The sequence below is a fragment of the Nothobranchius furzeri genome, chromosome 5 (assembly GCF_043380555.1).
Source record: "Nothobranchius furzeri strain GRZ-AD chromosome 5, NfurGRZ-RIMD1, whole genome shotgun sequence".
In the NCBI taxonomy this organism is placed as follows: Eukaryota; Metazoa; Chordata; class Actinopteri; order Cyprinodontiformes; family Nothobranchiidae; genus Nothobranchius; species Nothobranchius furzeri.
In genome coordinates, this window is record NC_091745.1 from 32,494,578 (window position 1) to 32,516,432 (window position 21,855).

The 21,855-nt window shown below is 47.3% G+C and overlaps 1 protein-coding gene and 1 long non-coding RNA gene across 7 annotated transcripts in view; one reads left to right on the forward strand and one right to left on the reverse strand.

The window, feature by feature from the left end:
- LOC139070014 (uncharacterized) overlaps positions 1-21,855 on the forward strand; it is a 162,856-nt gene that overhangs the window by 101,194 nt on the left and 39,807 nt on the right. The window lies entirely within an intron of this gene.
- Positions 1-21,855, reverse strand: part of setd2 (SET domain containing 2, histone lysine methyltransferase) — a 111,781-nt gene that overhangs the window by 63,076 nt on the left and 26,850 nt on the right. For 4 of the 6 annotated variants that reach the window (XM_070551559.1, XM_070551561.1, XM_054735457.2 and 1 more), the window contains one exon: positions 10,626-10,746. The exons of 1 other annotated variant lie outside the window; for it this stretch is intronic. In XM_070551559.1, the coding sequence (XP_070407660.1) occupies positions 10,626-10,654 (29 nt within the window). In that variant the 5' untranslated portion in view covers positions 10,655-10,746. Of the gene's footprint in view, positions 1-10,625; positions 10,747-11,324; positions 11,505-11,797; positions 11,895-21,855 lie in introns of those variants that run through there. One more of the 6 variants, XM_070551560.1, reaches the window with a different exon arrangement.

Sequence of the window (21,855 nt, forward strand, 5' to 3'; positions counted from 1 at the left end):
GAAGTCTGATTAATGTAAATTCTCAGATTTCATTTGCATGCAAAGGATTTTGTAAATAGCCAAATTACAAAACTGTTTTGTGAATGTCCAATTATAATGCACATTTAAAAACATAGCTCAAATTTTATAAATATAGAATTAAGTGACTTTTGTTCATGTTTAATTGTATTAGGAAAGCAGTAGCTCAGCAGGTTGAGTGGGTTGTCCAGTAATAGGAAGGTTCCCGATCCCGGCTTCGGACAGTGAATTCTGCTGTTGTGTCCTTGGGCAAGACACTTGCCTGTTGCCTTGCCTGCTGGTGGTGGTCGGAGGGACCGGTGGCGCCAGTGCTCGGCAGCCTCACCTCTGTCAGGGCGCCCCAGGGCAGCTGTGGCTATATTGTAACTCACCATCAGTGTGTGAATGTGTGTGTGAATGGGTGAATGATACACTGTAGTGTAAAACGCTTTGGAGTCCTTACTCTGGAGGCGCTACACAAGTGCGGGTCATTTATCATTTATTAAAAAGATGTGATTTCTTCAGCACAGGCTTTTAAGTTCTTAAAGAACAAGTCATCCCAAATCAACTTTTTTGCTAAAAAATATTTAAATGTGCCTAAATGTACTGTACACATGTGTAGTCAAAAAATTAGGCACTTTTGTGCATCTTAGTTAAAATGTACAGTGGAGCAAAAAAGTATTTAGTCAGCCACCGATTGTGCAAGTTCTCCCACTTAAAATGATGACAGAGGTCAGTAAATTACATCGTAGGTACACTTCAACTGTGAGAGACAGAATGTGAAAAAAAAATCCATGAATTCACATGGCAGGATTTTTAAAGAATTTATTTGTAAATCAGGGTGGAAAATAAGTATTTGGTCACTAACAAAAATTCAACTCAATACTTTGTAACATAACCTTTGTTGGCAATAACAGAGGTCAAACGATTGCTATAGGTCTTTACCAGGTTTGCACACACAGTAGCTGGTATTTTGGCCCATTCCTCCATGCAGATCTTCTCGAGAGCAGTGATGTTTTGGGGCTGTCGCCGAGCAACACAGACTTTCAACTCCCTCCACAGATTTTCTATGGGGTTGAGGTCTGGAGACTGGCTAGGCCACTCCAGGACTTTCAAATGCTTCTTACGGAGCCACTCCTTTGATGCCCGGGCGGTGTGTTTGGGATCATTGTCGTGTTGGAAGACCCAGCCACGTTTCATCTTCAAAGCTCTCACTGATGGAAGGAGGTTTTGGCTCAGAATCTCACGATACATGGCCCCATTCATTCTGTCCTTAACACGGATCAGTCGTCCTGTCCCCTTAGCAGAAAAACAGCCCCAAAGCATGATGTTCCCACCCCCATGCTTCACAGTAGGTATGGTGTTCCTGGGATGCCACTCAGTATTCTCTTCCTTCAAACACGACGAGTTGACTTTATACCAAAAAGTTCTACTTTGGTTTCATCTGACCACATGACATTCTCCCAATCCTCTGCTGTATCATCCATGTGCTCTCTGGCAAACTTCAGGCGGGCCTGGACATGCACTGGGTTCAGCAGCGGAACACGTCTGGCACTGCAGGATTTGATTCCCTGCCGTTGTAGTGTGTTACTGATGGTGACCTTTGTTACTGTGGTCCCAGCTCTCTGCAGGTCATTCAACAGGTCCCCCCGTGTGGTTCTGGGATTCTTGCTCACCGTTCTCATGATCATTTTGACCCCACGGGACGAGATCTTGCATGGAGCCCCAGATCGAGGGAGATTATCAGTGGTCTTGTATGTCTTCCATTTTCTGATAATTGCTCCCACATTTGATTTTTTCACACCAAGCTGCTTGCCTATTGTAGATTCACTCTTCCCAGTCTGGTGCAGGTCTACAATTCTTTTCCTGGTGTCCTTCGAAAGCTCTTTGGTCTTGGCCATAGTGGAGTTTGGAGTCTGACTGAGGCTGTGGACAGGTGTCTTTTATACAGATAGTGTTCAAACAGGTGCCATTAATACAGGTAACGAGTGGAGGACAGAACAGCTTCTTAAAGAAGACATTACAGGTCTGTGAGAGCCAGAGATTTTCCTTGTTTGAAGTGACCAAATACTTATTTTCCACCCTGATTTACAAATAAATTATTTAAAAATCCTGCCATGTGATTTCATGGATTTTTTCTCACATTCTGTCTCTCACAGTTGAAGTGTACCTATGATGTAAATTACTGACTTCTGTCATCATTTTAAGTGGGAGAACTTGCACAATCGGTGGCTGACTAAATACTTTTTTGCCCCACTGTAAATATTCTGCCTAAAATTGTCAGTGTTGCGCCCTCTTCAGGTAAAAACTCTGCATTACATTTGAATTTAAACCTGTCATCGCTATTGGCTAAGGGGTACACTATGACATTAGAGGGTATATTATGATGTCACAATGTCGTTGGGTGTGTCCAAATCAACGGGCAAAATGCTTGTGAGGACGGGTCTTACTGGCCAGCTAGGTCGGTTCCTTGCTCAATCGCTGAGAGGAGCTACCAGCAGACCACCACTGATGTTAACAGGCAAGTCACTTATGTAGGAACTTCTATAACATCTTTTGCCCCACCCATATGCTCGGAGATGAACTCAGGCCATCACAGACCGCCCAGGTGCTCAATAGGGCTGTAGAGAAGCCTCGACGAAGTCGACGGCTCGATTCTAAAAATTTGTCGACGTCAGATCCGGAAGTCGACGCACCGCGCCCACTTGTTGCATCCCCAGGAGTTTGTAAATAGAGGAGGAATCTGCCTGTTTTTCCTCTAGTTCGCCCTCTTCTCCGCCTTCACTAACATCTCCGCCAAATACCGAAGACCCGGAACAATGTCCGTCCACTACTAGATTCCTTTCCTGTTTTGCCCGCCTTCGTCTCCCGGCAACGGACAACAACTTCCGGGGTCAGATGCGCTGCTTCGTGTCTATCGCAGATGTAGAAAATCACCGGGAGCGTTTCTCCCTTCATAAAGGAGCTTCTTTCAGACATGAGGAGAGCTGTTTTGGTGGTAGCAGTCTCTCCTCCGTGCTGGTCTGTTTGCTGCTGGGTGTTTTTGGTTTATTTAAACTTGGTAACTTGAACTTAACGTTGGTAAAGCTACTGTTAGCATCTTCGCTAACAGCTTCTTGCGTTGGGATAAGCTGTTACGTTTTGGTTTAGAGTTCATCTTTTTTGTGGTGTAGATCTCCCTTTTATTACATTTAGTGTTGTGGGTTTTCGGTTTAGTGTAAAATATCACCTGAGTTTGGTTTAACCCGTAACACCACTCGCCTCACGCACATAAGTGACCAAAACAAAGCAGCATGGAGACACTCCATCTTCTACCACCTCTCAGGCAGCAGCCTGCACTCCTTAGTTCTTCATGTCACCAGAACATAACCAACCACAACACAATAAAAGCAGTGTTATACAAAATGGAAGGCCTGTAGTGTTTATTCTCTTACAGTAAGAATTTATCAATTTTTTTGAGGAATTTATTTGAGATTTTCTGGTTTTTGTTAATTGTGCAATAGAAAAATAATCATTAGATTAGTTTTCTAAATAGTCATTAGAATAGTCGACTATTCGATAAAATAATCGTCAGAATAATCGTTTTAAAAATAATCGTTTACCCACAGCCCTAGTGCTCAATTACGTGTGGAACCAACGTGGCAAGTCTGGCGCGGGCAGGGTTGTGAGGAGTCGAGTCGATGCTAGTGTGTATGTGGCCAAAGCAACAACCCATACTCCAGGTAGATGCTGCAGTTCTGCTCCATATGGCTGCAGACATCCATAAATAAATTGGATGGTGGATATATTTTTTCAGTTTTTTACGAACAACGTTGTCAATTTGCTGCAACACTGATGCGGCATCAGGGAGCCTGAAGTTTTTTATCAGCCATCAGACCGTAGCACTAATGTGGCAAAATGATGTCCTTTACACAGAAAATTATGCAATGGTGGCATTGAGGGAGCATGGGGGCAGCCTCTGCACTGTCACAAACGTTATTTTATCTTGGACATAACTTGCTTTTTAATGTGAATGAAGCTGAGCTCAATAAGTTTTTTTAACAAGCCGCTGCTAGAGGTTTCTGTCCCCCACAGTCCTTGGGCAGTCTCTGGTGATCTGACTTCCAGCTCTAACGGAGAAAACATCCAGGAGCACTCCATAGCTCCAGATTATCATTGCAGCTGATTCTGTTTACAAAAGCAAAACTTACTCCCCGTTCTCATTGTCATTTTCAATAGTTGCCTGCCAGAGCTCAGCAGTGACTCCCCACATGATCCTGAGACTTCATTCCACTTTCACATTCCATTTTTCCACTTCATGTCTGGTTACGTCACATCTGGGAGAGCAAGAGTGGTGCAATAATACATAAAGCCACGTGGTACAACAATGCAAACCGTGTGCATAGAAGAACAAAAAATTATTTCTTTCAGTTTACATGCATCTATTGTTCATACTTCCGAACTCCAAGTCTGTGAAAAAAGTGACAACTAAATTAACTCCCCCATAACAAGGTCCTCACGTGCTGCAGATGTGCATCTATTCTAAAGTGGGTTTTCTAGTGACCTCTTACATTTACATACATGTATTCTATTGAGAATATTAAAATAAATATTTAATGCGATGTTTGTGCAAAATGCAGGAACGTTTCTACCAGTCATGCTGTTACAGAGAGCTAAATATAATAAACTGATAGAACTGATCAGATAATGATTAGGAATTATCATATAATAATTAACAATTATGAGACTAATTTACAGAACACCAAACATAAAAACATATAAAAATATTCCAGATTATTGTAATTATTCTCCAGTAGGATGACCAGATCCCAACTCACCAAATGTGGGACAGAGACTACTCGCTGTGGCACGTGAAACTTCAATGCAACAAAATAAACAAAAAATGTTATTTTTAAACAGATACATGGGCTCATCCACCTGTGGACCCACCACCCGCAGGAGGAACATGAAGGGTCCGGTGCAATGTGGATCGGGTGGCAGACCAAGGCGGGAGCCTTGGCGGTCCGATCCCCGGACAAGAAAACTGGTTTTTGGGACATGGAACGTCACCTCGCTGGCGGGGACGGAGCAGGAGCTTGTGGCAGAGGTTGAACAGTACCGGCTAGATATAGTCGGACTCGCCTCAACACATAGCATTGGCTCTGGAACCCAAGTCCTTGAGAGGGGTTGGACACTCTCCTTTGCTGGAGTTGCTCCGGGTGAGAGGCGGAGGGCTGGGGTTGGCTTTTTGTTAGCCCCAAGACTCTCTGCCTGTGTGTTGGGGTTTACCACAGGAGGACGAGAGGGTAGCTTCCCTGCGCCTTCGGGTCGGGGAACGGGTCCTGACTGTTGTTTGTGCTTATGGGCCAAATATCAGTTCAGAGTACCCACCCTTTTTGGAGTCCCTGGGACGAGTGCTAGATAGTGCTCCATCAGGGGACTCCACTGTCCTGCTGGGGGACTTCAATGCTCACGTGGGCAACGACAGCTTGATCTGGAGGGGTGTGATTGGCAGGAACAGCCCGCCTGATCTGAACTCGAGTAGTTTTTCGTTATTGGACTTCTGTGCAAGCCGCAGTTTGGCCATAACGATCACCATGTTCGAACATAAGGATGCCCATTGGTAGACTTGGTACCAGGGCAGCCAAGGTCGCAGGTCGATGATAGACTTTGTAGTCGTATCATCTGACCTGTGGCCGTATGTTTTGGACACCCGAGTGAAGAGAGGAGCGGAGCTGTCAATTGATCACCACCTGGTGGTGAGTTGGATCAGATGGCAGGGGAAGATGCCGCGTAGACCTGGCAGACCCAAACATATAGTGAGGGTCTGCCAGGAATGCTTGGCAGAAGAACCTGTTAAGACGGTCTTCAACTCCCACCTCCGGCAGAGCTTTGACCGCATCCCGAGAGCAGTGGGGGACATTGACTCCGAGTGAGCCTTGTTCCACTCTGCGATTGTTGAGGCAGCTGTTGCTAGCTGTGGTCCCAAGTAGGGATGGGTACCTTTGACATATGAATCGATCCGGTACTAATTCCCAGTACCTACGAATCGATGCCGGTACTTAACGGTACCAATTTTCGATACTTTTGAGTGTTTATTATTTTAATTCTCTTTTATAATTAAATATATATTTTTCTTAATATATAACCATATTTGATAAATATCACGATAAATAACGTTCAAATGTTTGTATTAACATCATCCTTGTAGTTTTATAAGCTGATAATTAAACTGAAGCAAACATCTTTACTGTGAACTAAATTTACTGTGTATCTTCATTTGATTTTTCCTACTGGGAAGTTAGAATTTCCTAGGAGAAAGCGAACGCACCATTAGCTGATAGCAACGGTGGCAATGGAAGCTAACATATCAAGCTAACGTTATCTTTAACAGTTTATTTAACTGCTGGAGCAGATTAAAACGATGATGCCTCACACTTAGATCGATGTCGCTGGTTTCATCTTCACCCAATCACCCATCGCATTTAGTAAAGTGAAGCCAAACTTTAGAGCGCGTTCAAGTTCTAGTTGGAAATTCGGAGTTCCGAGGAGAAAGCGAACGCACCATTAGCGAAACGGAAGCTAACATATCAAGGTAACGTTATCAAAAACATTTTATTTACCTACCGGAGCAGATTAAGATGAGGATGTCTCACTTAGATCGTTGTCTATCGCTGGTTTCATCATCACCCAGTTACCCATCACATTTAGTGAAGTGGACCCAAGCGTTAGCGTGTGTTCTTTCTACCATGCTGCTCTGTTTACAACACGCTCGCAGCGACTGACGACATAACGCTCTTGCGCATGCGCAGCTGTCTTGGCAAGTTCTCGTTATTAAGGACGGGTACCGAAACGAGGCACCGTTTGAAACAACGTGAATTGGTGCTCAGTCAGTACTATGGAATTCGGTCGGTACCTTAAAAAGTACCGAATTCGGTACCCATCACTAGTCCCAAGGTGGCCGGTCCCAGTTGTGGTGGCAACCCCCGTACCCGCTGGTGGACACCAGAGGTTCGGGAGCCGTCAGGCTGAAGGAGGAGGCCTACAGGGCGTGGCTGGTCTGTGGGTCTCCGGAGGCAGCAGACAGGTACCGGATAGCCAAGCGGGGTGCAGCAGTGGCAGTTGCCGAGGCAAAATCTCAGGCGTGGGAGGAGTTTGGTGAGGCCATGGAGAAAGACCATCGATCGGCTCCAAAGAGGTTCTGGCAAACTGTCCGGCGCCTCAGGAGAGGAAGGCAGCAACTCGCTCACACTGTTTACAGTGGGGATGGGGAGCTGCTGACGGCAATTGAGGCTATAGTCGGATGGTGGAAGGAATACTTTGAGGAGCTCCTCAATCCCACCTGTGCGCATTCCCAAGAGGAACCAGAGCCGGGAGACCTGGGGATGGAGTGTCCAATCTCGGGGGCAGAAGTTGCTGAGGTAGTCAAACAACTACACAGCGGCGGAGCCCCGGGGGCGGATGAGGTTCGTCCTGGGTATCTCAAGGCTATGGATGTTGTAGGGCTGTCATGGTTGACACGTCTATGCAACATTGCGTGGTCATCGGGGGCAGTTCCTATGGAGTGGCAGACCGGGGTGGTGGTCCCCATCTTTAAAAAGGGTGACCTGAGGGTGTGTTCCAACTATAGGGGGATCACACTACTCAGCCTCCCTGGAAAGGTCTACTCCAAGGTACTGGAGAGGAGGGTCCGATCAATAGTTGAATCTCAGATTGAGGAGGAGCAATGTGGTTTTCGTCCTGGCCATGGAACTGTGGACCAGCTCTATACCCTGGCAAGGGTGATGGAGGGGGCATGGGAGTTGGCCCAACCAATCCACATGTGTTTTGTGGATTTGGAGAAGGCTTATGACCGTGTCCCCAGGAGCACCCTGTGGGGGATGCTCCAGGAGTATGGGGTGGGTGGCTTTCTGTTAAGGGCCATTCAGTCCCTTTACCAGAGGAGCGTGAGTTTGGTCCGCATAGCCGGTAGTAAGTCGGACCTGTTCCCGGCGAGGGTTGGAATCCGCCAGGGCTGCCCTTTGTCACTGGTTCTGTTCATTACCTTTATGGACAGAATTTCTAGACGCAGCCGTGGTGTGGAGTGTGTCGAGTTTGGTGGCAGGAGAATCTCGTCTCTGCTTTTTGTGGATGATGTGGTCCTCCTAGCTTCATCCAGTTCTGACCTTCAGCTCTTGCTGGGTAGGTTCACGGCAGAGTGTGAAGCGGCTGGGATGAGGATCAGCACCTCCAAATCTGAGTCCATGGTTCTCGACCGGAAAAGGGTGGCTTGCCAACTCTGGGTCGGGGGAGAGGTCCTACCTCAAGTGGAGGAGTTTAAGTAGCTCGGGGTCTTGTTCACGAGTGAGGGTGGGAGGGATCGGGAGATCGACAGACGAATTGGTTCAGTGTCTGCAGTGATGCGGAAGCTGAGCCGATCTGTCGTGGTGAAGAGGGAGCTGAGCCAGAAAGCCAGGCTCTCGATTTACCGGTCAATCTACGTCCCAATCCTCACCTATGGTCATGAGCTCTGGGTAATGACCGAAAGAACAAGATCGCGGATACAAGCGGCCGAAATGAGTTTCCTCCGTAGGGTGGCCGGGCTCAGCCTTAGAGATAGGGTGAGGAGCTCGGACATCCGGGAGGGACTCGGAATAGAACTGCTGCTCCTCTGGATCGAAAGGAGCCAGTTGAGGTGGTTTGGGCGTCTGGTCAGGATGCCTCCTGGACGCCTCCCCGGGGAGGTGTTTCGGGCATGTCCTGCCGGCAGGAGGGCCCCTGGTCGACCCAGGACACGTTGGAGAGGTTACATCTCCAATCTTGTCCGGGAACGCCTTGGGGTCCTGCCAGAGGAGCTGGTAGAGAAGGCCGGGGAGAGGACGGTCTGGAGCTCCCTAGTTGGGATGCTGCCCCCGCGACCCGGACCCGGATAAGTGGAGGAAGACGACGACGATGTCATATATTCTACTTGAATTCAACAGCAAAAGCTTTAATGCTGATTCTCAGTTCCTCTCCAGTTACCACAGCTTTACTCAGGCTGGACCTTCTACTGTGGCTCTGAGTAACTTTAGTTACAGTTAAACCACCAACTGATTTTATAAATATAGACAGGCCCACCATAAAAAAATGAAGGTTTAAACAGCTTTTTAAAGTTTTCACTGAATATTAGTGCTGACTTTCCACAACAGAATGATAATAAAAGTACCAGTAACATATTTTGATTTTTTTATGTTTATTTTCCACCAATAACATCTCATTGAAAACATATCCATAATCTTTTGCAAGTTTTGCTTCTTAATTTTGTATTTCTTATATTAGTAGGGAAGACGTGCCTAAAGGGGTTTAGCTTGTATGTATCTGAAACAACAACCGCAGCACATTGTCAGAATATTCTTTAGGTTACTGAAAAAGGTGTTTTTGACCAACACTTGATGAACTCAACTCCCACCAAAAAGAACACAAGCCTCTGGAAAACATCAATTAAGGCTGAAATGATAAATGATAAATGACCCGCACTTGTATAGCACCTCTCAGAGTAAGGACTCCAAAGCGTTTTACACTACAGTGTATCATTCATCCATTCACACACACATTCACACACTGATGGTGATGAGTTACGATGTAGCCACAGCTGCTCTGGGGCGCACTGACAGAGTACAGGCGCCATCGGTCCCTCCGACCACCACCAGCAGGCAAGCTGGGTTAAGTGTCTTGCCAAAGGACACAACAGCAGAATTCTCTGTCCGGAGCCAGGATCGAACCTGCAACCTTCCGATTACTGGACAACCCGCTCAACCTGTTCAGCTACTGCTGAAACTGAAAGGAGACAAACCTGCTAAAGTTCTTGACAGAAATCTGTGGTATTTGGAGGGAATTTTGATGATTTTACGAACTTTAAGCTCCAGCCACAGCGAGATGTTGAAGCAACTGTAATAGCGGCACTGTGATACCAGCTACCGCAGCATGTTTTTGCCTAGCTGTCTCCGTGACTGTGATTGGTCAAATAACGACTCGTGACCCACTAACAAAGATGGTTTGTGAAGAGGATGAACACTCCTTTTTCTGAAACTGATTCTTATAAAAAGTAACTGAAACCTGACAAAGACTCACATTCCCTCAAACAAAAACTCTGATTCACGTGAACGTATTTGGTTTAATAAACGTCAATTTTCGCTGAAAAGCATCAAGTTTTCACGTATGAGACAAACGTATTTTAAATTCACGTCAATATGAACCAAATTTAAGACTTTACTAAATCGATTTAAGACTTTTTTAAGACATTTAAGGGTCTTAATTTTCCTTTCATCAAATTCAAGACTTAAGACTTTTTAATACCCTGCAGATACCCTTGGTGTGCACATTAAGCGAAAGCGAAGCTTCAAATCAGTAAAAATTTGAGGAATTTAATTAATCGAACCATTCAAAGATCTATTTCAGCCTTAACTCTCACTTTAGTAAACAAGCTTTCAGGAGACTGAAGGAAAAACTACTGTTTTGTCAAGCAAGGGAAAAATGAAATTTTTTATAAGCTTCCACCTAGAAATCATTTGTACTCAGAATGGGTTAATTATAGTTTTATATTTATATGACCCATGGACATCGTCTTTAACAATACAGAATGAGATTTTTTTTTAATGGCGCAGATACTTGATAAATGTGGTGACTAATACCTGATCTCAGACTTCAGCAGAGTGTCCATTGAGAAACTCGTCTAGGATTAGTAGGCATGAAGAGGCTCCTGGTCAAGATATTCCAATTCAGAGAAACGAGCCCTCCAAAGTAATGCCACACCTGACAAAAAGAAAAATAATGTTGTAATAAGATGAGTCATCTAAAGATAAAAGCTTCAAGCTGCTTCCTGAAGATTACTGAACTTTTGGCAATTAGTTTGTAAAAGTCTAGTTGCCAGTGAGACAATAACTAAATGTTCTGCATCGTGCAAATATCATATGCTGTGTGTACAAATATAGGCAAAGCAGTGCTACAGATGTGGACAAAAATGTTGGTACCCTTTGGTCAATATAAAAAAAAAATCACAATAGTCATAGACATAACTTCAATCTGACAAATGTAATAATAAATAAAAATTCTATGAAATTTAACCAGTGAAGTTCATATGCGAAAAACCTATAAACATTTCTGGTAACCTTAGCTAATTTCTGGACAACTGTCATTTCCTCTATTTAAAGAGCAAGTCACATCAAAATCTACTTTTTTTGCTGATAACAAGTATAAATTTAAGCAATATCACAAGAGAGGAAGTGCACTGTTGCTGAATATCAGCACTGGTGTGATTCGGTCGTAGGCACGAGGCCGCAGAGAACATGAACATGAGTACATCCTCACACACCTGTAACCTACCAGCTCACCTGGCAGAATTAATAATCTGGTGGCCATGGCTTTCCTTTTTCTTTTATTGAAACATACATTTTTGTTTTCTACAGATCTTTGGTAACCTCTCTCTCCTTGAAGACACCACCACATCTCCTGTTCCCGGAAAGCCTTCGGCCATCCTTCGATGACTTGAGAACCTCCATCCAGCTGTCTCCCTAAAATTATTATAATAAATATTGTGTTTGACAAGTTCTTTGTGCTGCCAAAATTTCTCATTTTAATTCCAGTTTTGTTTATATTTTAATGGATATTTATAAACCACATTTATTAAATTATCATCACCTTGATGCACGTGTAACTAGCTCTAATGTGATGAGTTAAATTAGCACTTCACTGTTAAAAGCTCATTTTTAATTCAAGTGTGTGTTTAAATATTTATGGGCATGAACAAAAACAAGAAATATATTAAGTGAGATTTATTTAATTAATAAAACAAAATATTAATAACTGTTTAGAGGAGGGAGAAATTCTTCAAAGGCACATTCTTCTGGAAGGTCCTGATGACAGCACAAGAGAAGACCCAGCTGCTGACACCAAAGAATCACCTACGATCAAGAGAACAGATGGCATCAGTAAATAATGAAATCAGGGCAATTTTAGTGGGATATTTGTGACTGCATAACATAAATGAACACAATACAGTAATTTTTCTCATGGGATATTTTTATTTATAACTCCGGAGTTTCTCTGCAGCAGACAGTAACTTTAGCTCAGGGTAGGTGGCCGTGTCCTAGGGAGCTGGGGCCTCATTTATTTTCCTCATTGCTTACACACAAAACGGGGTCGGAAAACTGTGTAAGCTACTTTCCATGCAAACTTTAAGATTTATAAAAAAAAAACGTAGCAGGAAAATGTGCGCAACTTTAAGTTAACTAAGGACCTGGCTCATGCACATTTTGGACACGGAGAGCACCTGCAAGCAACATTCTCACACCCTGGTCGGTGTGACCAAGTGTTTGTTTCGGACGTGTTGGGAGCCCCTGCGCGACAGGAGGCGTTGCGCTGTGCCAGAGCGTCATTTTCCGACACCCGCGGTAAAACGGAGATTTGACCGAATTGTTTACCCTCTTGCTATTTAACCTTCCCCTCACCCACACCCTAACCTTAATCAGCCTGTGCATGCAAAGCTTTGCTTCGCATTTTACTGTTCCTCTCAAACACGTTTAATGGAAAATTTAGACTGACATACAGGGTTATGGTTAGGATAGGGGTGAGGGGACAGGTTAGAGGTGAAATGTCGGTGAAATCTCTGTTTTACCATGGGTGTCGGAAAATGACGCTCTAGCACAGCCCAACGCCTCCTGTCGCGCAGGGGCTCCCAACACGTCCGAAACAAACACTTGGTCACACCGCGTCATTTTTCAACGCTTAGGGTGTGAAAATGAGTTGGCTGCTGAGAAAGATAAAATTATGAATTCCAGCAGCATTATCACTTGTACCACTTCGTGAGCACACAGAATATGCTTCGTGCATATTCGTTTTGCAAAACCACTTCTTTTCATTTTTCCACCTCACCCTCAAGTACCTCAATTTCTGCTTCAGTGAAATTGATCTTCCTTGATCTGTGGTCACCATCGTTAATGGCGGAGCGCTGCAACGAGCCGGCTTATGTATATGCATGAGATCCACAAGGCACTTTGCATTGTCCATTTATGGCAGAAAGTGGGCGTGTTGAGGGCAGGATGTGATCAAAAAATAGCTGAGCACATTCCCAGAAAGTTTCTGATTTATAAAGAGGAGATTGCATGAAGCTGTGCGTACTCCATGTTTTATAGGTCACAAACCTACTTGGCACAAGTACATTTTTTTGGCTGAGCTTAAGTACAGTTTTAGTAAGGATTCCACGCAATGTTTTATAAATGAGACCCCTGATATCCAGCACGTTTCAGTCGACTCCCTGCTTTTAACATGTTAGAGTAGCTGTTCAGCAGCTCAGCAATTTGCTGCTGATTAAAATCAGGTGTGTTGAAGCAGATAATCCTCTAAGACATGCTGGATAACAGTTCTCTAGGGCCGTGGAGCCAAACCCTGCAGCTAATCTCATTAGATTCTATAGCATTCTATGGCTAATGACTACTTACCATTCAAAGCTGGTCCTGCTGGGTCGGCTCTGGTGGTTTCAGGCAACCCAGGCTCAAAACAATGAGGCTCAGGGACACTTGTGTCCTCCAAATAGACTTGGTCCCTTTCTTCTCAGTATTGCGGGTAAGGAAGGGGAGAATTGTCCTCCACTTCAAATGACTGCTCAGAGTCAAAGTAGCTAGCTTTGCGCCGTTACCCATCCGTCTTTGTCACTGTCGCAGCCCCGCCCTCTCGGTCCATCAGGCAAACCTACTAAAGTTGCACTTTCGATTTTGATATTTAGGTGAAGGACCCTAAGGCTAGGGATGCACCGATCAGGTTTTTTGCTGCCGATCACCGATACCGATATCAAAGAATGCTGATCACCGATACCGATCACGTGGATTGGCCAGAAATTTTCTACAACATTATAATGAGTAGGGATGTGTATTTTTGAAATTCTGGTGATACGATACATATCACGATACAGGGGAGACGATACGATATATCACGATATATTGCGATACATTCAGTCAGACGTTACAAGCAATTTTTTTTTTACTGAATTTATTGTAAGAATGTTCAATAAACAGTCCAAACTGATACGTAACATGTTTAACATGAGGTATCTGAACCATGATGGAGGGATTTACATTTCAGTGGTGGAAACAAAACCCGCTGCACACTGCTGCCAACTAGCGGGTGGCGATTGAATTGCGCAAAACGAAAAGAAAATACACAAATGTTTGCATGTAAATTCTTTCAGGAATTAGATACACTGCTTTTGAATATCGATGTAATAATTGCAGGAAAAAATATCACGATATATTGCCATATCGATATTTCCGATACACAGCTTTTGAATATCGATATAATATTGCTGGGAAAAATATCACGATATATTGCCATATCTATATTTTCTTTCATCCCTAATAATGAGTGCTACAAACTACATAATCTGGGAATAAAGGAAATGTAACCTAATCTAAAATGGTCTGTATTAGGGTTGTCACGGTGTGAAAATTTAACCTCACGGTTATTGTGACCAAAATTACCACGGTTTTCGGTATTATTGCGGTATTTTTTTTAAACGTGCTACATTTTCACACAATTAAATAAACCCTGTATGTCAGGAAATATTGTCCTCAGTTTGTGTCTAAATTTAGCCTAAAATGTGTTATTTTGTAATTATGTTGTTTATTTGTTTACATTTTTCCCTTTAGTCTTAAAAATACTAATATTTGCCCATAACTTCTTATTTTTTGTCTGTTTGATGTCATCATTTTAAAAATATTAGATTAGATGATACTCAGTACTCAAGTAGCCTTCTAATCAGATACTTTTTTTACCCTTACTTGAGTAATAAACCCTATATCAGGAAAATATTGTCCTCGGTTTGTGTCCTTCCAGTGAGCTTTGCAGATGTGGGAAAATGTCATCAGGCAGTAATCATTGTTAAATTCATAATTATTCTCGGAGTGAAACCAACTCTTATCTGCCCCTGGGAGCCCCGTAATGCATAGCGTCATTTCAACATGGGGATGTCCGCGACACGGTTTATATGCAGGTAGCGGCGCTGCGGCTGCTTTCTATAGCGACTCGTTGCGTTCTCCCTCAATCCAAATCCTTGGATCACGCATTTGAGCTAAAACGCTAACGTTAGCTTGCCTTGCATTGACTGTAGAGTTGTGGGTGATTGTCATGCAGATGTGTCATGAGATTTGAAGCGTTGCTGCCTTTCACAGACACTTTTTCTGCACGTGCTGCAAACAGGATAGCCGTCTTCTATAAACTGTCCCTCGGCATTCTTCAAATATCCAAAAGATGCCCATACTTACGACTTTGTCGTCTTTGAGGGATAAAAAATGTCCTGAACGCTGCCGTCTCTTCCTTTGGCCATTATTTCAGCTTTAGCTTCAAGAAAGTTTTGGTTGTAAACAACAAAGTGCGCATGTGCCGCCGGCAACTTCAGCAGATGATACGGTGGCTGGTAAGGGTCACCGCGCCTACACCGCAGCCACGGTAATCCACCGAGATAATATAGTTTTTTTTCAAAACAAGACTGTCATTATTATTGTCAACTTTTTTTACCGGGGTCTACTGCTACACCGGTTACCGTGACAACCCTACCTGATCGGTATGCTTTGATCTATTTTGAAAACTACGATCAAAACCGATAGGGGCGCTATCGGCCGATTGGGATCAAATGCCGGTCCATCGGTGCATCCCTAAATTTTAAGAAACCTCCAGAGGATCCTGGCTCAGTATAAGCAGCCATCCTCCACGACTCACTGGGGATCGAGAAGAAAGACAGACAGACAGACAGACAGACAGACAGACACACAGACACACAGACACACACAGACACACACACACACACACACACACACACACACACACACACACACACACACACACACACACACACGCATTACAGTGAACATTATAATAAGCTGGGCGGACACTGTGCAACTTTTTCACTTGTAGCACTCAGCTTCAGCTCACACTGTACGACCCAGTTCTCGGATGCGACCTGACTGCTCACACTGTACGTCTGGTAGCAACACGTCGGATCTAAAAATATGCTAAAAATAGCAATTTTTACACAACACGTCAGACTTTTTTGTCTTGTTTTGCCTGTTGTCCTTCGGGAGTGCTGCAGGAGGACACACAGGGATTTATGGGTGTTGGATGAGGAAAACGAAATAAAGAAAGTAAATCTGTGTTTTGTGATCAGTTTAATTTGACATGAACACGACAAACACGCTTTCTTGACAATCTTTGTGAGTAAAAAACGTGTAGACATTAAAACGAACAGCGTGTGTTATTAGGGAAATAGCGGGCGAGCAGTGTTGATGCATGATTGCACATGCGCCGTGAGTGGTTCTGGTACTTTTTGGGTCGCAGTCGCTCGCTGCGTCGCTTCAACCCTCATGATGAACGAGCAAAATATCCAATACTCCAGAAGTCCGTGCGAGCTCATGATTGCTGATCGGTAGCTGGTCACGTGGTGTTAATCGCTTCTCGTAACCCCCTGTACACTACACGACGCTCAGCGCAAAACTCGCCCCAATCTCGTGGATTCTCGCACGAGTGGAAAATCGGCTCAAAAAAGTGAAAAAGTCGCACAGTGTACGCCCGGCTTACTGTCTGCATGCGTGCGTGGATGCCTGGGCCGAGCTGACTGAGCTCCCGGCTGCGGAGTTCTCTTTTTTAACATTCGTTTCGATGTCTCACTATGGGTTACGCCCCTCCGCGGATTCCTCAGAAGCACTTATCTCAATACGCCAATCCTGATTGGCCAGTGACCGTGACGTACGTGTCCCCTGCTACTATAAGTAGCAAGCGTCCCAACACACGCACCATTCAATCATCTCTTCTCGCTTCGGTGGTTGCTTATCTCTCAGGTAAGTTAGCTCAACTGTTCACAGCTAATATTCCCTCTCCGTCGCCGAACGTTAACTTACTGTCCTTCTGTCCTGACCTTCACCATAGGCTCGGGGCATAGCGAGCAGCTTCACACTCCAGTGCACCTGTTCGTTCTCTTGCTAACACACCAGTTAGCCTACATGGAAGCCGCTCCTCCCACCAGAGGAGTTGACGGCGCAGGAGCTCGCCTCTGTACCTGTGGGAACAAAATCTCGAGCAAAGACCCGCACAAGGTCTGCTCGAGCTGCCTCGGGCTGGAACACGCCCAGCTGGCATTGGAAGTCCCCGGGTCATGTGAGAGCTGTGCTTGCTTCACCCTGAAGAGCCTTCGCCGGCGGCTAGCGCACCAAGCTAGCCTGTCGGGGAAGGACCCTTGCCTGCCGGCCCCTGGGCAAACGCCTGGGGACGCCGGCGAACATGCCCTCCCAGAGCCGGAACCGTGTGCCGAACACAGCTGGGGCTCACACCTCGAACTGGCTGGTCCGAGCCACCCCGTCGAGGACGTGTTGGAGTTGGACTACGGAGACGACGAGGACACTTCGGAACTCCTCATTTCAGAGGAGGACGAGGATGACAACGTTTTTCTCCCCATCGCTCAGGCCTCCATGCCTAGCTTTCCGTCCTCTCCCAGGGATGGAGGGGTTTCTCCAGCCGCCCACCTGGACATGCAGTCAGTCTGCCGACGTGCTGCGACCAGGCTCAACATCCCTTGGCCCACCGTGGTCACTGAAGCTGTCAGATCCCACTACGAGGGAAAGAAGCTGCCTCAGGCCACAAGGGTGGCTAAGCCCCTCCTACCCGCCTTCCCGGAGCTTCTCCAAGAAGTGAGGTCCTCCTGGGACAAAAACCCTTTCAGCTCCAGGTCTCCTGTCCAAGGAGCCTCCTCACTGGACTTCAAAGGGATGGATAAGGCTGGCATGCTTGGCATGCCGCCGATGGAACTGCTGGTTGCAGCCCACCTGCACCCATGGCTCTCGGCAACTTCCTCCAGGCCTCCCGCTCTCCCTGCAAAGGCGGATCGCTTCCAGTCGGCGCTGAACGAGAGGGCGTACAAGGCTGACGCCATCTCAGTCTGAGCTTTGAATGTCTCCTCCATGCTCTCAGCGTACCAAGCCGAGCTCTGAGAGGACATGAATATGAAGCCGGACCCGAAGGTGTGGGAGGAAATCACCGTACTGACCGACATCTGCCTGCGTGTGCAGCGCTGCGCGGTCCAGGCTACGGCTAAAGCTATGGGCATGATGGTGCTTCAAGAACGTGCACGATGGCTGAACCTCACCAACCTCTCTGATAGAGAGAAGGAGGACATTTTGGACATGCCAATCATGCCTGAAGGCATTTTTGGCTCTGCTTTGGCATCAATGCAGCAACGGTGTGAGGCCAAAAAGAAAGAGGACGAAGCCCTTCAACTCTGCCTTCCCCGTAAACCTTCACCTGCTCTGCCGGCTCAGCCGACCCTTCCTCAGGCAGCTGCCCGAGCCCAGCCTCAGTTCCGGATCCCAAAGCGCCCGAAGCCTCAAGCAGTCCAACCAGCTCCTTCGGGCTCAGCGCCTCGACCAGTTTGTCCTCAGAGGTCCGGCAACCAAGCCGCTCCGCCGCCGGGACAACCCACCCGGCCCGGCGGTCAGCAGGTGAGAAAGAAGAAGAGAGCAGCCTGACGGAGTTCTTTCCCTCCCAACGCTGCAGCTGGCAGGTCCCCGTTCGCCAGCTCCTCCTGTTCGATGTTGTCATGGTGCTTTCTCCCCCCTCACGGGACCCCTCCGGCAGAGTCCCCAAGCGGTTCAGGGTGGGGCCAGGACGTCTAACCAGCTGTGCCAGCTCAAAACACACGTCACAAGCACTCACGTTGTTTTTTGCAAACATGTCACGCTCAAGGAGCATTAAAAAGTTCGCTGCCGCATCCAGACAGAATGTCAAGGGCGCAGCAAAAATCAATAAAAATGTTGCCAATGAGCGGTTCCAGGCGGGGGCGGCCCCTGGCGGACTTTCCCGCCAGCCACGGGTCGTCCCCGTACGCCAGGGCCGCCAAAGCACAAAGCCCCTGCGCATGTGCAGTGGTTGCCACGAGCACCGCTGCCTCACAACCTCTGGAGGGAGCTGCTGCTCCGTGTGTCACCGCTGTGTCACCGCTCTCCACTCACATGGAGGAATGGACAGCGGTTTCTGCTTCACATTGGGTGCTAAGAACCATTTCGAGAGGTTACAGGCTCCAATTTGCTTCAGTTCCTCCTCGATTCTCCGGCGTAGTGTTCTCCCACGCCCAGGGGACATCAGCTCACATCCTTCAGGGAGAAATCTCCTCCCTGCTAGAGAAGGGAGCGATATACATTGTGCCTCCCGATCAGTCTCAGAGCGGTTTCTACTCCAGGTACTTCCTGGTCCCGAAATGGGGAGGGACCGGGATTCGCCCGATCCTGGATCTGAGGGCCCTGAACCGATGCCTCAGAAAGTACAGATTCAAAATGCTCACGCTCTCATCCCTTTTGCGTCTGATTCACCAGAACGACTGGTTCACCTCAATCGATACTTTCATATTCCCGTGTACCCTCCACACAGGAAATTTCTGAGGTTTGCCTTTCAGGGAGTGTGTTACAAATACACCGTGCTCCCATTTGCCTCTCGCTGAGCCCGAGGGTGTTTGTCAGGTGTACGGAGGCGGCGATCGCCCCTCTGAGAGGGAGGGGCATTCGGCTGGCCACGTATTTAGACGACTGGCTCCTGCTGGCACGGTCCAGAGATGAGGCAACGTCAAACACGCTGGTTGTGATCCATCACTTGCGTGGTCTGGGTTTCAGAATAAACTGGCAGAAAAGCGCTTTACTCCCCTCCCAGAAAATAACCTTTCTAGGTCTGACTCTGGACTCAGGGGCATTCACGGCCCATCTCTCGGCACCATGCGTGAACGCGCTCTCGTTCTGCCTGGCGCGATTCCGCCTACGCAGTTCGGTGCGGTTTGCGTTATGCCTCAGGCTTTTGGGTCTCATGGCGTCTGCTATTTCAGTGGTACCACTCGGCCGTCTACACATGAGATTTTCAATGCTGGGTGGCTTCTCTGGGACTCTCTCCAGTGCGCCACAGAGCACGAAGGATGACTGTCTCTGCAGCACGCGGCGCGGCGCTCCGCTTTTGGAGTCACCCCTCGCTTTTCGTACAGGGGGTGCCTTTGGGGTTGGTTGTCGTGAGGAAAGTGGTCACGACAGATGCGAGCCTGTCAGGTTGGGGGGGGGGGGGGGGGGGGGCTCCTGGAGGGTCGCTCTGTCAGGGATGTGTGGAGCAGAGAGCTCTGGGGGACACATATAAATTATCTGGAACTCCTCGCGATCTTTCTGGCCCTGAGGCGCTTCCTGCCTTTTCTCTCCGGCCATCATGTCCTAGTGAGAACAGGAAACACCACGACTGTGGCTTATATAAACCGCCAGGGGGGGCTGCACTCCATGCGGTTAAACATGCTGGCACGCAGACTGATCTTATGGTGCAGCAGGCATCTTCTCTCAATCAGAGCCACCCACGTCCCGGGTGTTCTGAATCGGGGGCGGATCTGTTGTCCAGAGGGACACCCCTGTACGGGGATTGGAGCCTGCATCCAGCAGTGTTGGAACAGATTTGGATCCGGTTCGGCACAGCCGTAGTGGATCTCTTTGCCTCCAAGGAGAATGCTCAGTGTCCACTGTTTTTCTCCCTGGGCGACCGAGACGCTCCACTCGGCGTGGATGCGCTGGCGCACGACTGGCCACAGGGACTGCTTTACGCTTTCCCCCCAGTAGCCCTGATACCACCCACCTTGCTGAGGGTACGAACCCAGCGCCACACTCTCATTCTGGTGGCCCGATACTGGCCAGCCATGCATTGAGTGGCGGACATTTTCCAGCTCCTGGAGGGCCAACCTTGGAAACTGCCGCTTCGCAAGGACCTGGTGTCCCAAGCGGGAGGCTCAATCTTCCACCCTCATCCAGAAAGGCTGGCCCTGTGGGCCTGGCCCCTGAGGGGTGCTGGCTAGGGTCAGCAGAGCTGCCCCAGGCAGTCATTCGAACCATTCAGAACGCTAGGGCCCCCTCCACTAGGTCCCTATATGACTGTAAATGGAGGGTGTTTGAAGCCTGGTGTCAGGGCAGGGAGGTCTCACCCTTCCAGTGCCCTGTGAACGTCATTCTGTTTTTCCTTCAAGACTTGTTGGATGGGAAGAAGGCTTTCTCCACCATTAAAGTGTACCTAGCAGCCATTTCCGCCCGACACTTGGATTTTGGGAAGAAATTGGCAGGTCAACACCCCCTGGTGTGTAGCTTCATGAGGGGCGCGCGCAGGCTTCTCCCTGTGTCTTGACCCCTGGTGCCCTCATGGGATTTGTCCTTGGTGCTGTCGGCCCTCTCCGGGCCTCCATTTGAGCCTATGGACGGCCTGGACCTTAAGATCCTGTCTCTTAAGGTGGTGCTACTCCTGGCTTTGGTATCTGCAAAGCGAGTTAGTGACTTACAGGCTCTCTCTGTGCACCCACCCTGCACCCAGTTTGCACCAGGTGACAGGAAGGTGTCCCTGAAGCCCAACCCTGCCTTTGTGCCTAAGGTAGTGGGCTCCTTTTCTCCTTTTATCCTCACAGCTTTCTACCCATCGCCCTTCTCCTCTCCTGAGGAGGAGCGGTTGCACAAGCTGTGTCTGATTCGCGCGCTCAAGGAGTATGTTAATCGGACAGAGAACGTTCGCGGGGGGACCAGCTTTTTGTGTCATGGGGTGGGCCTTGTAAGGGGAAACCCGTCACAAAGCAGCGGCTTTCCCACTGGATTGTGGAGGCTATTTCTATGGCTTACTCCTGTCAGGGCATTCAGGCACCTGTAGGGCTCAGGGCCCATTCTACTAGGGGCCTGTCTGCTTCTTGGGCCCTTTTTCGGGGGCTGTCAATCCAGGAGATTTGTGCTGCAACAAGTTGGGCTTCTCCACTTGCATTTGCACGCTTCTATAAGCTTGATGTTTCGGTCCCTGCAATGACTCAGACGATTCTGAGTGTGGGGTCTTTGGCGGGCC